General features: G+C 39.2%; 1 protein-coding gene across 3 annotated transcripts in view; it reads left to right on the top strand.

Annotated features, from left to right (window-relative positions):
• Positions 1-18,522, top strand: part of Adamts12 (ADAM metallopeptidase with thrombospondin type 1 motif 12) — a 299,954-nt gene that overhangs the window by 250,336 nt on the left and 31,096 nt on the right. For all 3 annotated transcript variants that reach the window (XM_071612648.1, XM_071612646.1, XM_071612647.1), the window contains 2 exons: positions 8,134-9,252; positions 12,568-12,720. In XM_071612648.1, the coding sequence (XP_071468749.1) occupies positions 8,134-9,252; positions 12,568-12,720 (1,272 nt within the window). The remainder of the gene's footprint in view (positions 1-8,133; positions 9,253-12,567; positions 12,721-18,522) is intronic.

Raw genomic sequence — 18,522 nt, 5'->3', positions numbered from 1 at the left:
TCCATCCACATTCTCAAATTTTACCAAGAATCTGCTTTTGTCCAACTTACTTTGGGGGTTCAGAGGGTAAAGAAGAGGAACTCTGTTTATTTAACAAAAACAAGGCATTAGAGTTTCTGGAGTTTCCATTTTTTCCTAGGTGTATCACTTTAGTAGCATGTCTTGCGAGAAGCAGCTGATGCAGTAGGGAAGGGCATAACCCCCAAGAACATGGCTCCTGGGTTCAAATCCTGGCTTTGCCACTCATTAAAAGTGAAAGTTCAATCTGTGTCTCATTGACTTTAGTTTTCATCAGCTTGTTTTGCCCCACTTCCCTACATGTTTATTTGGCCTGTTTCTCCCACTGGTTGGCAGGCAGCCATAGGTGCAATTTGGTTTGATTTGATTTGGATACGCATGTGGCATGCCTTCAGAAGTCAGGATGAGTGTGTTTGTTTATACACAGCTACTCTTTCCAAAAGCATTTCAGGCAGTGTGTAGTGAAAGGGCTCTAGACATTGAGGTGGTGAAATAGAAGTCACAGTCATGGCTGAGAGCAGAGATCAAGATCTAAACATGAAGATAATAAGGTAACTATGATAAAGCTTCAGTTTAATCCAGTGCATTGAGGCAACAAGGCAGCACTGTGGGTTCTGTAATTGTTTCTACCCGAGAGATGGAAGGTTACCTCTTCTTCCAGAGATACCTCAGTGTAATAAATTGCCAAAGGTATGTGAGGTTTTCAATAATGGCTCCAATAATAAAATTAAAAAATGGTTCAGTCAGATTATTTGTAAAACACTATGTTAGGTGGATGATGGATGGATGGGTAACTAATAAAAGCACTGTGTCGTTGATAATTGTAGCTGACTTTGTGTATCCTAGCAGGCAGACAAGTGGACGGAGATCCCAGAGAACCATCCAGGTTCTAATCTTGTACTTCATAAACTCACATCCAGTCTCAGGAAAATTATTTCACCTTACAGGGCCTCAGTTTCTCAACAAAGCCAAGCCATCATGTTACTTCATGTTACTTCTCCTATCAGATAGACGAACAAACTTAAGAGAATAGTCATTTTTCTGGGTTTTCTAGCCCTGGCAATCTTTAACTGTGTGGCCTCGAGCTAGGGTTAACCCCCTCTCAGCCTTTCCTCATCTATAAAGAGAGGGTTGTTATAAAACTTGAACAAAATAACCCATGTAAGCACTTGGTATAGTACCTGACAGATAGTAAGTGTTCACTAAATGATGACTTTACTATCAGACAAGTGAACAAGGGCCAACTTTCCATGCTACTTTGATTTTGCAAGCCTTGCCCATCAATGGCACCCAAACATCCTGAAGGGATTAATCTGTGGTCCCTTGATTTTCCACCTACTCCTTTCTTTGCTCAGGGATATTTTATTCATAAAACACTATCTGCACAGTGCATAGGCATGTCAGTTTTTTCAAGGGCCAACACAAATACCTGAGACCTGAAAAAAAAAAAAAAACAAAACTAATGCATTACTTCTGTTAAAACAAAGGGACACTGAAAACTCAGCAATCGATATTTAATTACGTATTTATTTAAAATATTTATCAGACAATTATTTTGTATATTAAACATTTTTGAATGTATAATATATTTATGTTAGTCTGCTTTTGGTTACTGTGACCCAAATACCTGATAAGAACAAATTAGAGGAGAAAAGATTGATTTTGGCTTCTTAAGGTTTCAGTGCATGGTAAGCCAGCTCCATTTCTCAGAGCCTGCGGAGAGGCAGAGCATCGTGGCAGATGGGCATGGCAGAAGACAGCTGCTCAACTCATAGCAGCTGGAAAGAAGGAGGGAAGTGGCAGCAGAATATGGACTCTTCCAGTTCCGTGCTGGAACTGCTTCCTCTAACTGTTCCCACCTCCCAGTAGTACATCCAGCTACAAGTGGATTCATCCACTGATGAGTTCATGATTGAATCATTGCTTCATGATTGAATCATTGCTTCAAAGCCCCACCTCTGAACCTTGCTTAATTCAGGGACCATGCTTTTAATGCATGCTTTTAGGGGATATTCCAGATCCAAACCATAACAGCATTTAATCCTTACAACAGTGTTATCATCCCTACTTCACAGGCAAAGAAACTGAGACATAAAGAGTTTGGAAACTTGCCCAAGGTCACCTAGCTGCTAAGTGGTAGAGCCAGGATATGAATACAGCAACAAAGTTTCTATTCTGAGAACTCTGCCACACTGCATCTCAAATGCCTGCAAAATACAACAATATGACAGCTCTTAAAATTCATAGGAAATGTATTATGTTTGTAAATAATTTGTAAACCATCTTTTCTCATTTTGCTGGAATTCCAAACTGTCCCTAATGATTGCTGTGATATCAAAGTCTCTCAAAAAAAAAAAAAAAAAAGCAAGTTACCCTCAACAAATAATTTCAAAAACAAAAAGAAAAGAAAACCTACCAACTTTTTTTTACAGCAAAATATGATATTGTACTTGAGACTACAGATGTACTTGAACAGATTGGATGGGACACGTGGTGGTTCCTCCACAAATGGACATGGTCAGGATCAGGGAAGATCTTTAATCTGCCTTTCTGGTGCCTGACAAAAACACGTAAACAAGTGAACAAAGCAATCAGCTAATCAAATTTCTAAGAATTTATTAGTGAAAGCTGTTCACAAAGGTATTAGGGTAGAGGGTGACTAAAGAGACTAAATGCCCTCTAATACTCCCGTTTCAGTGAAGATACCAGGCACTCTGTGGGGCTGGACCTTGGTGATCTGACCTTGATTGGCCTGTGTTTGGCATGGGATGTCTGTAAGAGCTAGCATCTTCTAGACATCAGCATCCTGTGCTCTGCCAGGGCTCCTGGAGAACAGATGTGGAAGATAATCGTGTTTGAAGAAACTGCTCAGAGAAAACCAGTTGGGCGCCATGTTGATTCTCTTCATCAAGTCTGATTTGTTTTTTTCAATTATCTAGAATACTGAACTAATACCCCAGAGCTGCCCTAACAAAGTACCACTGAAACTATGTGGCTTAAACAACAGAAATTTCTTATCTCACAGTTCCCAATACTAGAAATCCGAGATCAAATCCTCAGCAGGGTTACTTCCTTCTGAAAATTGTGAGGAAGAATCATTATTTCATGCCTTTCCCCTAGAGTCTGGTGGATTTCTGGAAATCTTTGTGTTCCTTAGCTTGCAAATGCATAACCAAAACCCTTATCTTCATCTACACATGATATTCTCCCTACATATATGTCTCTGATTTCAAATTTCCCCCTTTTTTTGTTTTAGTTTTTGGCACTGAGGATTGAACCCAGGGGCACTTTACCACTGAGCTACATACTGCCATTTTTATTTTTGGCTTTGAGACAGGGTCTCACTAAGTTGCTCAGGGCCTCACTAAATTGCTAGGATTAGCTTTGAACTTGTGATACTCCTGCCTTAGCCTCCAGAGTTGCTGAGAGTCACAGGCCTATACCACCATGCCTGAATAATTTTTCCTTTTTATAGGAATACCAGTCATACTAGATTAGAGCCCACCTTAACAACATCATTTTAACTTGATTTCCTCTAAAGGTCCTATCCAAATAAACTCACATTCTGAGGTAGGCATTATAAGCCCTCACATATCTTTTTGTGGGAGGAGGAGTACACAATTGAACCCATAACAAGCATTTACTTTTAAACCAGGTTTCAGAATGAGATCTAATCATTATTTATAAATTCCTAACACTATACATTAAATGTTTTTATGCCCGAGTATTATCTCTTTCTATGCTTAGCCATTTAGCCAAAATCCTCTGATACACTCCATGTTTTTTAAATAAACTCACCCTGTGCACCACAGTTCTGGGCCCATTATGAGTCCTCCCCTTCCATTATGAGTCCTTCCCTTCCCTTCCCTGCAATGCACCTCAGGTGGGTGGAGTTGACCCATTTAGCAGCAGACCTCTTCCTCAGCAGGCTTCCCCCAGAGGCCTTCATCCAGGAGTGATGGCTAGGGAGGGCAAGATAACTCCCAGAGAGGGAATGAACAGATTGACAAGCTACTTGCCTGGTATAGGGTTCAAAATTATAAGGTAAGAGCATACGAAAATCATAGCTGAAATTGGTTTTGAGAATTCTGAAACTACAAATTGAGATGGGTTCCAAAGGTGGTGTTGTTGTGTACTGCATTTATCTCATCCAAGGGGCTTGACAGCTCCTAAGGAGATAAACACAGTCGAAGATGTACTGGAAGAAGCGTGAGGCTGAATACAAAGCATCACTGATTTTTCTGTCCTGAGTGTAAGAAAAGGCAAGCCAGTGCTTAGTTCCGGTGTCCCTGGGAGATAGCACTGTAATGCCAGGGCACAACATGACACAGTGCTGGGGAATGGCATCCATGGGCTGGGAAGATTCAGTGTCTCCTGGGTAAGGAAATAGGGGTGTCAGAGAACATATAGATTCCTTCCAGACCCAGGTCTCCATTAATGAAGTTTTGAACTGCCATTGGGAAATTGGGCCAATGGATGCAGGGTATCTGCCTTTTTTAAGAGAACCCAAAAATCCGGGGTTTTTTAAAATATGAAATTACTAGTTTTCGAAATTTTTGGTCACTAATTCAGTCTTTGTCCTTTTTTTTTTTTTTGGTGTGTGTGTGTGGTTTTAAGATTCAACAGGCCAAAGAATACATGTTTATAAGCCAAATTTAGTCCTTAGGCTGCCACTTTGGAACTCCTGTTAACTTGTACCAAAATTTAATGCATTTCAACTGAACAGCCAGCTAGATAGCTATTAGTAATTTCTTCTTTGTTCTTTGGGGTTCAACAGAATCACACACTTAATAATATTGTTTAGCTCTTGAAACCTGCAGGTTAAAAGACCACATGCCCATCAGTTAGCCTGGGAAATATGAATCAAAAAATAAATAAACCCAGCAATAAGCCAGAGGGGAACATGGGTCTCCAGAGTGTCTATACACATGTGCCTGCCCTTACTTCATCACCCAACAGGAAGTTCTGTGTGCCATACTCTAAAGGAACAACAGAGATTGAGAACCTTCAACCCCTTTGCTATTAGCATCCCTGTTGTTACCAGCATCATTATTATAGCAGCTACAATAATAGCTTCCAGTTACCAATCATCTTACAAAAATCATGTACAGTTTTCAGACCATCTTTTCAGCAGCCTTGAAAGGTAGGCACTAATTTCTCTCAATTTCCAGATGAAGATACTGAGACTTTGTTTTAGTTTCACCCTTGCTTTACAGTGACCTAAAGTCCAATAAGAACAACGTAAAGGAAGAAAAGTTTACTTTAGCTCCGTTTCAGAGGTCTCTGTCCACAGATGGCTGATTCCATAGCTCTGAGCCCATGGAGGCAGAACATCATAGTGGAAGGGAATGGTGGAATAAAATAGCTCAAGTCACGGCAACAAGGAAACAGAGAGCTCTCCACTCACCAGGGACAAAATATAAACCCTAAAGGCACACCCCCAGTGAACTGCTTCCTCTAACCTCACCCTGCCTGCCACCCAGCTAATCTATAATAGTGGATCAATCCATTAATTTTTAAGTTAAAGCTCTTATAATCATTTTGTCTGTGAATATTCTTACACTGTCTCACATAAGAGCTTTTTTGGGAGATACTACATATCTAAACCATAACAAGCATTGGGGAATTTAAGCTGTTTTTCACAAGTTTTCCGGTTCTTTTTTTCCCCCGTAGTTCAAGGTAAGAACAGAGGATACATATTTTTCTAAATGCTTGTGAAGAGATATACTAAATTCTCACATCCCTAGGGGGTCATTTGAAATATTTCAAATTAAAACAATTCATTCCACAAAGGAAAAAAAAAGGGTGGGGTTGGGGGGTTGGACAAAGGGAGCAAAAGAAGAGAAAGAAAAGAGAAATCAAAAGAGTTTCCTATTATGTTGCTATCTACTCAAATAACTTCTTGGAAAGAAAAACTGTAAGAGAGGTCACCGGGTGCTTGAGGACAAGTGACATTAACCAGGTTCCCATTTATGAGAAAGCTGTCTCCAAACCAAGCTGCCTGAGGCAACTAGCATGGAAAAGTGTTCAGACAGACACTGAAGAGTTTTAGTTGGATGGTAAATTTTTATAGAGTGGAAATTTGAAAATCCAAAGGGTTCTGATTAGAATATAATAAGAGGAGAGAGACTTGTGATGATTAAACTGGACAGAGCATAAAGTACTTGAAACACAAGGGTGGAAAATTTGTGGCAAAACTGGAAAATAAACATTTCCAGCCTCACTTTCCAGCTCCAAGTAAATCATGGAAAGTCCTGGAAGATAACATATCCCTCACTGGTGGGCTTTGTTTGGTAACCTCAACTTTGGTGCTAAGAAAAAACCAGTATGCACTCCTGCTCATAAAGCACAGTTCCCACCAAAGAGTCCTGAGAAGTCAGTCTTAGAGCAGGGTGTCTGCAGGTTTTGTTGGTATTTTCAAGTCACTGCTTTGCTGGTTGAGCCCTAATCTGCAGTTGCCCTCTCCCTCAGCTGTCCATTCTGTGCTCAGAGCCATCTCCTGCTTTTCAAAGGCGTTGATTTCACAGAGTTGTTATATATCAGTGAATGATTATGCTCCATTAAAACAAAATAAAGACGGAGCTTCCTACATTGATATTATTTTCCTATATAGAGGAAATTGAAAATAGAACTTTAGAAGGCAAGGAACTTAAGCTAAAAATAATGCATAAACTCATGAGTAAGAATTTTCCCATTCCTGTTATTTTTTCCCCCGAGGCCAAACGATCACTTAATAAATATTTACAAAGTGATCAGTGTGTCTTAAGAACTATCCTGGAATGCAGTTATGAATAAGAAATAGTTCCTGCCTCTGAGTTACTTTCCAGAAGTCAGAAGTTTGGTCAAGTCAATGAGCTGACTCCACGGATAGCTACTTGTTCAGAGTGTCTCACTAGGTTTTGGCAGGAAAGAGAGGATGTAGGATGAACCTGATTTTTACTTACTCTGAGACTGACTTGCAACCTTTCAAAGCAAGTTGCTGGACTTTTCTCTTGTGGGACCTGGAATAATCATTCTTGTCTTGTAAACCTCACAGGGATATCACAAGTACCTCATAGAATAATAGCTATCAAGTCCTTTGAAATCCTTTGAGTGTTATGCAGTCCCATCCTTAATAAACCTTTTTGAGGTCAGGGATACTACGCAAATGTAAAATGGTCAGCAAAGGCCCGAAAGTGGTCCATGCTTAAATGCCAACTTTTTGGTGGTTGTCTTAAAATGCCACTGAAAAGGAAATGGAGTGGTCAGGCAGAGTATGGATACGTAAATGTTTGTGTTATGTAGTAACTATATACAACTTATGGCTGCTGAGATTGATAAACTAAACATTTCTTTTTTATCCTGAATTCTGAGGAAGGACTGTCTTGTCAGGATTCCCCCAAAAAACAATCTAGCTACTTGTGTTTGGCATGCCTTACAGAAGCTGGGGGAAACACTGGGGAAGTAATATGCCTCCACCCCAGTGTGTACATTAGCAGCACACTAAGGGATTGACCCAACTCTCCGGGAAAGGATATATCCTGCCTTTGATTAACTACTCGTCTTTAAATTCCACAAATGGACTTAGATTCATGAACGTGTGTGAGTGTGGGGATTGTGTAGCTTTTAATTCTACCTGCCACAGCCAAATGATTATGATACTTGGGAGAAACTGCTGAATGATAATCGCTATTTTCTAAGATAAAGCAAAAGTTTCAATATAACTAACAATAGATGCCTAAGACTATGAAACCATGTCATATTAATTTAATAGCATTGCAACCCTAAAAAAAAGATAATATCACTAACTCACTCTTAAAGAAATTAGGTAGCTTTAAATCATTGCATTCCTGGTAGATCCCACTACTCACTGTTCAAAGAGATTTCAGTTTGACTAGGTCATGGTTTGTGAAGAGTAAGTAAATAGTTGATCCTGAGCCCCAGCTGGTCTTCAGGAAGTGGATATTTCCATGGGAAACTGAAAGAGCACAGAAACCAAATGTAGAGATTGAAGACGACATTAACTGCACACAGTTCAGCCACCCACCGCTGGGCCTGTCCTCATCTGCTGTAGACCTGCCCACGAGAATGAAAACATCTTTTCCCATGACACTAACAGCTGTCTCTCTTTTCCAGTGTTCTGTTTCCTGTGGTGGAGGAGTGCGGATTCGCAGTGTCACGTGTGCCAAGAACCTGGATGAACCTTGTGACAGGACGAGGAAACCCAACAGCCGAGCCCTGTGTGGCCTCCAGCAGTGTCCGTCTAGCCGGAGAGTTCTGAAACCCAACCAAGGCACCATTTCCAATGGGAAAAATCTACCAACCTCTGAGCAAGACTCCTTACAGCCCATCCCTCCACCCACACCCACGCCTACGCTGCTTACCACACCCACTGTGCCTGACTCTATGAGCACCAGTACTCCGGCAGTCGGTCGCACTACTCCTGCCACAGCCTCCAAAGAGGGAGACCTGGATGGGAAACAGTGGCCAAATACTTCAACCCAAACCGACCTGGACTCCCATGATCTCATTTCCACTGGAAGCACTTCCCAGCCCATCCTCCCTTCCTGGTCTTTGAGTGTCCAGCCCCATGTTGAAAATGCTTCTAGTTCAGATACTGGTCCTACTGCAGAGGGAGGCTTTGTAGCTACAACAAGTAGTTCTGACTTATCTTCTGGCAATGCTGTGACTTGGCAAGTAACTCCATTCTACAGTACCTTGACCAAAGATCCAGAACTGGAGATTCACAGTGGCTCAGGGGATGACAGTGAACAGCCCAAGAACAAAGATGAAAGTCATACTGTTAAATGGAGCAAGGTCGGTGGGCCTAGAAATGATGATCCAATGGAGAAAAGTGCAGAGATGCCACTTGGACCTCCACCAACACCTCACCTTGGGGAGGAGTCCTTACAGCCTCCCTTTAGCACAGTAATAGAAGGCCCACTACCTAGTCAAAGACCCAGTATCCTGAAAAACGGGACACTCAGAGCAGAAGGGATGGTCACTGAAAAATCAAGTAACACTCCACTCCCTCATGGAGGTGACCATCAGCCAATACTCTCAGAAAAGTCTGTAAAAAATCACCACCTGGAACTTCCAAGCAACACAAATGTAACGCAAGATTCTGAACCAGTCCTGACGGAGGAAGACGCGTCTAGCTTGATTGCTGAGGGGTTTTTGCTGAATGCCTCCAACTATAAGCAGCTCATGAAGGACCACACTCCTGCATACTGGGTTGTTGGAAACTGGAGTGAGGTAAGAGATTATGTTTCCTATCCCTAATCTGATTATACATGGAAAATAGCTAGCAATGTCGCATTCTTGTGCAAATTTTAAAATGAACTTACATTAAAATGTAGTCTAATGTGGAAAAAATTGAAAGCTGTCAAGTCAATGCCAACTCCTCAAATGGAAGATAGAATACACACACACATACAGAGAGAGAGAGAGAGAGAGAGAGAAACATATGTGGTAAGATACAGTGAAAAGAACTCTGGACTGAGTCAGGAGATCTGTGTCAGGCAGTAGTAAGATCATAGGAAAATTCATCTTTCTATGCCTGATTTTTTTTCAATATTTATTTTTTAGTTGTAGTTGGACACAATATCTTTATTTTATTCATTTATTTATATGTAGTCCTAAGGATTGAACCCAGGGCCTTGCACTTGCTAGGCAAGCGCTCTACCTCTGAGCCACAACCCCAGCCCCATATCCCTGATTTTTATCTACAGAATGATAGGGCTAGTGTAATCACCTCTAATGTCTCCTCCAGCTGTAATGTACAATGATCCTGGGGTGAAGAACAACTGAAAGGGCCTAACTTTGCCCTTCAATCACAAAGCTAATACTGAGGCTTGGTTTAAACCTGTGAAGTAATCACATCTAGAATGGAACTCTAAGACCAAACTCTGATAGAATTTTACAGAGCTTACTATATAAATTATTTTTTCTTCTTTTTTTGTCTGAATGTTTACATTAAAACATTTCACTTTGGCTTGTTGGAAGAGTTAAAATATAGGAAAAGAAGAAAATAAACATGATGATAAAATGTTGACCCCTATTTTCAGGCTGCAGAAATTTGGCTAGATATTTGTTTTTCCATTTCTAGAACTAATGACATCCTTTGAAGCATGAAAACCATTTTTCACTTATTTGAATTTTGAATGTACAGCATATGAACTTATTAAAATAACATGACACCAGGTACAAAAATAGAGTCATGGAGGGTGGATTTAGCTCTTCAGTGGACAACTTTCCCTCAGCACTGGCTGGTGGGTCAGGAGGGGTAGAGCCCAGTCTGCAGGCTCCAACACATTTGGCCCGTTTGGGTTGGAGTTAAGAGGGAACAAATTGTAGCTCTGTCCCTCAAACCTTTCCATAGCTGGTGAGTTCTACAATTAGAAACCCCAGACCAAAGTGTCCTCATTTTAAGTAATTTAACAAGAAGAAATATTAAATCACTTTTTGTTTGTTTTGTGCTTTTTCTTTTTTTCTTTGTTGTTATTGGTTTGTTTTTTTTTTTTTTTTTTGTGTGTGTGTGTGTGTGTATGTTGCTTTATTTTGTTTTCTCTCATTTTTTTCATATTTCTGTCAAACTTTATGGGTCTTCTAAATTAATTGGATTTTTTCTTGTTATCTCTTCTTTTTCATTTTTATTCCTTTCCCTCCCTTTCTGTTTTCTTCTTTCTCTCTTTATCTCTTCTGTTGTTCCTCCCCCTTTTTATTCTTTCAATATATTTTAGCATTATGTATACTATCATTAATACCCAATTTTTTACCCCATTCTATATCATTACTCCCCTTTCTTCTCTTTGGTCAGTGGAGTTGTAGAGGTCATCTGCAGGATGCAAAATGCACAGTTCCCTGATCATATACCATAATGAAGATGGTTTCATCCCAGAATACAAGGATGGTTCTACATATATAAACCAATAAACATAATTCATCACATAAATAGAATCAAGGATTAAAAACACATGATCTTTTCAACAGATGCATAAAGCCTTTAACATCCCTTCTGGGTAAAAACCCTGAAGAAACTGGGTATAGAAGGATCTTTTAGTCTCTACTTCATTAATTTCAGCTCTGATCTTTTATTCTTTCTTTCCCTTATTATTCTATAATGTTGAATCTCAAGGTCTTAGAAAAACAAGATCGAACAGTAGAAGGAAAGAAATAATGAAGAAAATATATAAGCACAGGCAACAACTTCCTAAATAGGACTCCAATCATCAGGAAATCACAGCAAGGACTTATAAATAGGATGGCACAAATGTAAAAACTCCTGCACAGCAAAGGAAACAACACAATGAAGAGAGACCCTACAGGATGAATAACTTATAAATGTGTTTCTCCAGAATCTAGACAAAGAGACAAATCAGTAATTGGGTTATTCCTCAGGGGGTCTTCTCTCCATTAGGACTATAAGGTTGGACAAGCTCTTCTCAGTCCATAAGTTAATACAATGGTTTTACTGAAAGGCAGCTGTGGGAAGACCCAGAAATTTTATTTCTTTCCCATCTTTTCATTTATCTTCAAATCCCAGAGCACTTGTATAGTTACTTCATTTAAATGTATCATAAGGATTTTGCTCTGATGCTATTTAATATATGTTAATTAGTTGATAAATATTAATTAATTTAATAAGATATTACTATATCCTTATAAACTGAGCTACAATGATGACATCAACCATGATGACTATGTGCCCAGAGGCCAGTACATTTTTATTTTAATAAATCAAAATACAAAGAAGTAATTTTGTCTTGAATATCATCATTTGATTTATGACAGCAATAAACTGTCTTACTGAATAATAATATCACAGTTCACCAGAAAGTTGGCCATAATGGTGGAGCCATAACTTTGGGCAGTTTGGTTGGCAAAGGGAATTGGCCTATTGTAAAATATTAGAGTAGTTTTTATTTGAATTTCTCTAATAACTAGAGGTGTTGAACATTTTTCATTATACTTGTTGATCGGATGTATATCTTCTCCTGAGAAGTGTCTGTTCAGCTCCTTTAGCCTATTTATTTATTAGGTTTTTGTTTTTTTGTTTTTTTAGTGTTAAGTTTTTTGAGTCCTTTCTATATCCTGGAGATTAGTGCTCTATCTGAGGTACATGTGGCAAAGATTCGCTCCCAAAATATGGTTCTCTCTTCACCTCATTGATTGTTTCTTTTGCTGAGAAGAAGCTTTTTAGTTTAAGTCCATCCCATTTATAAATTCTTGATTTTATTTCTTGTGCTTTAGGAGTCTTGTTAAGGAAGTTGGGGCCTAATACAACATGATTAAGATTTGGGCCTACTTTTTCCTCTATTAGGCATTGGGTCTAATTCCTAGGTCCTTGATCCACTTTGAGTTTGGGGAAAATTTTTTTTTAATATTGATCCCAAGACTTCAGACCCGAAATTCAGACGGGTTCATGTGTGTGGAGGCCCATGATTGGTATCATTCTGTGGTCAATCTTAGCCTCTAGAACAGGGAATCCCTCCCTACAGGGTCCAAGTCATGGGTGTGTCTGAGGAAGCCGTCCTCAGCCTGTCTTCACTTTTCCCATCCCTGCTGCAGTGTTCCACCACCTGTGGGCTGGGGGCTTACTGGAGAAGTGTGGAGTGCAGCACCCAGATAGACACTGACTGTGCGGCCATCCAGAGGCCTGACCCTGCAAAGAAATGCCATCTTCGCCCATGTGCCGGATGGAAAGTGGGAAACTGGAGCAAGGTAATCTACCAGGCTGTGTCCGGGGGTGGGTGGAGGAATCTTCTGTAAGTATTTGCTAAAGTTGGTTTCTCTCCTCCCTTCCGACATTTTTCATTCTTCTCTGCCTCTTTTCTTTTATGAAATCATGCGTGGATAGTCACAGGATTACCATGGGCCTGATTCAAGTTACCCAAAAGTCTTCGAACTGCACAGTTTTTATTAACTCGCATGTTTTTGCCTGCATGTCCTTTCTCTTACAAAACAAACTAGAATTAAAAGTTAAATTTGTATAATTAATTGCTTTGTCCAGCATGTAGCACTATTTCATTATACTGCTAAATTACTTCAATTTAGAAAGTATAAAGAATAATTATATATTATCATATATATAATTAAACTGTGGCTCAGCACCTCTTCACAAAACAATCCTGTAGGTTTAATCTGCCAGACTTAAAAATGAAAAAAAAAGAAAAAGCCAAGGCATAAAGAATAATGTGGTCTTTAAAAGTATATTCACAGGGGGCTGGGGTTGTAGCTCAGTGGTAAAGTACTTGCCTAGCCTGTGTGAAGCGCTGGGTTCAATCCTCAGCACCCCATAAAAATAAATAAATAAAATATAGGTATCCATCCATCTACAACTAATATATTCATATATATATGTGACAAATATATTTTTAAAGTATTGAAGTGTGATTTTTTTTTCCATCTTTGCTAAAGACTATGGTTATTCAATTCACTGAGCTGTTTTCACAGTCTCTTGTGAAAAGGATGTGTCCATTTTCCAACTATCTAGCCTTGTTGATTTGGGACACTAACCAATTCCAACCTGCCTGTCACTCAGGATTGGAGCTGAGCCGGCCCCAGAGATACACTGGGGATACAAGACACTGGCCAGGCAGGAAGAGCAGAAATGTGAGCTGTGCTTATGCCCTCCATATAGGATTCCCTGTAGGTCCCTGTCTACTCTTCAAGGAAACAATCCTCCTTGACAGCTGAGACATAGGAAAAGAGAAAAAGAAAAATTACCCAGGAAGATTGCGGATGCTAGTGATCTTCTGTTAATGTCTTCATCTAATGGACTATTTGTGTCTCCAAACAGGACCATGAGGTGTCTCATCAGACATCTCTGGTTCACCTGGGACATGGGATGTCACTGATCTGCTTTAGGACTCTTCCTGCCACAGTAAAGTCTTGATTTGGGGGAAGAGAGAGAGAGTGGCCTGCTCCTTTGATACCTGTCAACCTCCCTGTTCCTGTTTCTTTGCCATTTTTCTCTCAAGAATGATAAAATATACTTATTGGTCCATCTACAACTAATATGCAGGTTCTTTTCCCTTTCTCATCCCAATCATAACAAACTCAGCAAGGACTGGATGCTTGCCTACAGATTCTCTTCCATATCCAGGAAATTCTCAAGAAATGTTTTATATCCCTGACCTTGCAAAATGTTGGTCGATTCCTAAGTTCCACTCTCGCTTCACTGGGATAATCATTTCCTTAGAAATTGCATGGGCCAAACATCATTCTAAATGGAGAAAAATTGAAAGCGTTCCCACTAAAAATTGGAACAAGGCCAGGATGCCCTCTGTCACCATTTTTATTCAACATTGTCCTTGAAACTCTATCCAGAGCAATTAGAAAAAAGAAATTAAAGGGATATGAGTAGGAAAAGAAGAACTCAAACTATCCCTATTTGCAGATGATATGACTCTACATTTAGAAGACCAAAAAATGTCTGCCAGGAAATTTCCAGAACTCATAAAAGAATTCAGCAAAATAGCAGGATACAAAATTAAGACCTACAAATCAAACACATTCTTATACATGGTCATGAATCTACAGAAAGAGAAATTAATAAAACTACACCATTCACAATAGCCTGAAAAAAATGAAATATTTGGGAATCAATCTAACAAAAGAGGTGAAAGACCTCTATGATGAAAACTACAGAACACTGAAAAAAAAGAAATTGAAGAAGACCTTAGAAGATGGAAACATCTTTCATGCTCTTGGACAGGCAGAATTAATATTGTCAAAATGGCCCATACTACCAAAAGTGCTATACAGAGTTAATGCAATTCTTATTAAAATCCCAATGACGTTCTTCATAGAAATAGAAAAGGCAATCATGAAATTTGTTTGGAAAAATAAGGGACTCAGAATAGCCAAAGCAATCCTTAACAACAAAAGTAAAGCAGGAGGCATCACAATACCAGACTTTAAATTATACTACAGACCTGTAGTAATAGAAACAGCATAGTGTTGGCACCAAAACAGACATGTAGACCAATGGTACAATATAGAAGACACAGAGACAAACCCACATAAATACAGTTATCTCACATTAAACAAAGGTGCAAAAAATGATACATTGGAGAAAAAATAGCCTCTTCAACAAATGATGCTGGGAAAACTGGAAATCCATATATAGCAAAATTAAATTAAATGCCATTCTCTCACCATGCACAAAACTCAAAGTGGATCAAGTACATAGGCATTAGACCAGAGACCCTGTGCCTGAAGAGAAGAAAAAGTAGGCCCAACTTTACATCATGTCTGCTTAAGAACTGCCTTCCTTAACAAGACTCCTAAAGTACAAGAAGTAAAATCAAGAATCAATAAATGGGATGGATTCAAACTAAAATGCTTCTTTACAGCAAAGGAAACAATCAAGAATGTTAAGAGAGAGCCTACAGAATGGGCAAAAATTTTTGCCACTTGCACCTCAGATAAAGCATTAATCCCCAGGATATATAAAGAACTCAAAAAACTTAACACCACAAAAAAACAAACAACCCAATCAATAAATGGGCTAAGGATTTGAACAGTCTGTTCACCGAAGAAGAAATGCACTCAGTCAACAAAAATGTGGAAAAATGTTCAACACCTCTACCAATTAGAGAAATGCAAGTTAAAACAGAGTAAAGATTTCATCTCACTCCTATCAGAATAGCAATCATCAAGAATATAAGCAACAATAAATATTGGCAAGGACGTGGGGGAAAAGGTACACTCATACATTGCTGGTAGGACTGCAAATTTGTGCAACCTCTATGGAAAGCAGTATGGAGATTCCTCAGAAAACTTGGAATGGAGCCACAATTTGATCCAGCTATCCCACTCCTCAGTTTATACCCAGATGACTTAAAATCAGCATACTACAGTGACGCAGCCACATCAATGTTTATAGCAGCACAACTCACAAAAGCTAAACTATGGATCCAAACTAGGTGCCCTTCAAAAGATGAGTGGATAAGGAAAATGTGGTATGTATACACATGGACTATTACCCAGCCATAAAAAAGAACGAAATTATGGCATTTGCCAGTAAACAGATGGAACTGGAGAATATTATGCTAAGTGAAATAAGCCAATCCCCAAAGACCAAAGGCCAAATGTACTCTCTTATATGTAGATGCTAACTTCACAGTAAGTGGGAGGGAAGGTAGGAAAGAATAGAAGTACTTTGGAGTAGAAAAGGGGGAATTAAGGGAAGGGATGGGGAATAGAAATAAGAAAGTATGTAGAATGATCAGATATTAATATCCTATGTACATATATGATTATATAACCAATATGATTCTACATCATGTACAACCAGAATAGTGAGAAGTTATACTCTACATATGTATACTATGTCAAAATACATTCTACTATCATATATAACTTACTTATTAGAACAAATTTTTTTAAGTAAACAAAAGAAATTACGTGGGCCATAAAAATAGTAGATGCATGAAATACTTTGCACTTTGAAAAGATCAATGTCAGCCTAAGGAATTCTAGCTGGTGTAAAACCCTAAACAAGAGATTGGGGAGTTTATCTCTGGGGTCAGGCTACCTCAGGAAAGTTATGCTGGCTGGCACCTCCCTTGTTTTCCTCTCCCTCTGCCTCTCTCTACCTATTCAGTTGCAGATATATTGATTAACTGTAAAATTCCAAGTGGTTTTATAGGTGTTCTCTTTGCCATATCATCAAATTCTGCTGGGTTTTGGTAACCTCCATATCTAAAATATAATCCTCAAAGTCACTGCATTCCTACCAGCAAAGAAAGTTATAGAACAACTTTGTTCATGGTAAAAGAGGTTCCAGCAAACCTTGAACAAGTGTGTGAGCTCTACCTGAAGGTTAGAGCTGACTATTAGGCATTTCCTGACCTCTGGCTACTTGGACAGGAGTGGAAGGGACAGGAAACTGGTAGACGGGTGATAGTGAGAGTAAGTCCTATCAATGGAGCATTGGCCAGGGAAGGGCTTGCTCCTCAGTACTAAGCAGACAAGGTGTTCAAAGTGACCATGAACTTTAGAGGACTTTACCTACCCGTGGATACCAGCATTCCTCAAGTATTACCATGTGCCTAGCATTGCACAGAAGCATTAGATACACAGTTTCATTATGACCCCCAATATAGGGCTTTATAATTCACCCTGAGGAAACTAAAGCTCAGAGTGTTTAAATCACTAACATATACTACTTGATTATGAAGTTTATGCTGCATAATCTCAATTCTATTGAAACCATTGGGTAGGGGGTATATGGTCAACTTTAGTTACAGCTTGTTAGAAGGAAATGTGGCATAATAAACATGTACATCAGTTGCATGACACATGCCAATTTCAGAACAAGAAGATTTGTATGGGGGGTATGATTCTTGTGATGGGAAAAATGTAGTAAGTGACAAAGATAAGTTTAAATAATCCTAATTTGGATTTGACACTAAAAGTGTGTGTCATCCACAGTTCTACACATTTCCTGATAGAATATTTTGGGTGTTTTTTCCAAAGTCGTGCAAACTGCTGATTTGACAACCCCCTTATCATCTTTCTTAGAATGAGCACTGCCCTTTGCATATTCAAGTCTAACAGATCTTGGTCATTTCTGAAATGAATCAGGAAGAGTTTTACATTTTTCTTGGAATGATCTGCCTTCCCCCAGGAAGGACAAGAGGCACATTGCAATTTAATTTTCATAATACTTGATTTTATTATCTTTAGAAGTAACGACCTTTGATTATAGCCTAAAGTTTTGTATATTTGTCTGATTTATTCTAATCCTTGTCTCCAAGTTTATTTGATTTGCAGATTATCTGTGGTGTTGCTACATTAATAAATCTGAATTTTTCCAAATTAAAAATGGGGAGATAGGCTTTGTCTTCCTAAATAGAGAGATGCCACTCATTTTATTCATAGCATGTTCCTAGAAACTATATTAATATGGTCAAAACATATAATTGCATGGGATAGTGGAGCTTCTGTCCCCAGAAGGCAAAAACTGAGTAGAAGGAAGATGAATGATAAAATCATGGCATTTGCTCTCCTCTTGATATGAGTTGTTGTGTGTTTAAACTATCACACCCTCTTGACACCTCTAAGCACTTTAGATTAAGGGATCCCTGAGAAGAAGTGGTTAGAGGATTGGCAATTAAATGGAAGCTTTTAGAATCACAGGAAGCATGACCCCCAAACCACTGAGGTCCAAATCACAAAGCCCTCATGGTGGCCTCTATCCCTCCGTCTTTGCCCTCCCCTACCCTCTGCGCTCACATTTGACCCACTTGCTGTGCCCAGACAGACTGTGTTGTTTCATAGCACTGTGCTCAGATATCATATACTTATCCTATAAGGTTCAGCTTGAGCCCCCAACTCCCTTTCTTGGCTTTGTCAGGTGAAATTGAGCACCTCCTACTGCATATCCTCACAGGATCATGAACAACTTGTAGGATAAAATGGGAATAACTTGGGGGGGGGGGGACTGGAGATTGAATCCAAGGGTACTTAATCATGGTAGGATATAATCTTCATCACTTCTACTTATGTATGTCA

This window comes from Marmota flaviventris, chromosome 5 (assembly GCF_047511675.1).
Source record: "Marmota flaviventris isolate mMarFla1 chromosome 5, mMarFla1.hap1, whole genome shotgun sequence".
Lineage (NCBI taxonomy): Eukaryota > Metazoa > Chordata > Mammalia > Rodentia > Sciuridae > Marmota > Marmota flaviventris.
Note: the sequence above shows the minus strand (reverse complement) of the source record. Positions and strands in the feature narration are given on the sequence as shown.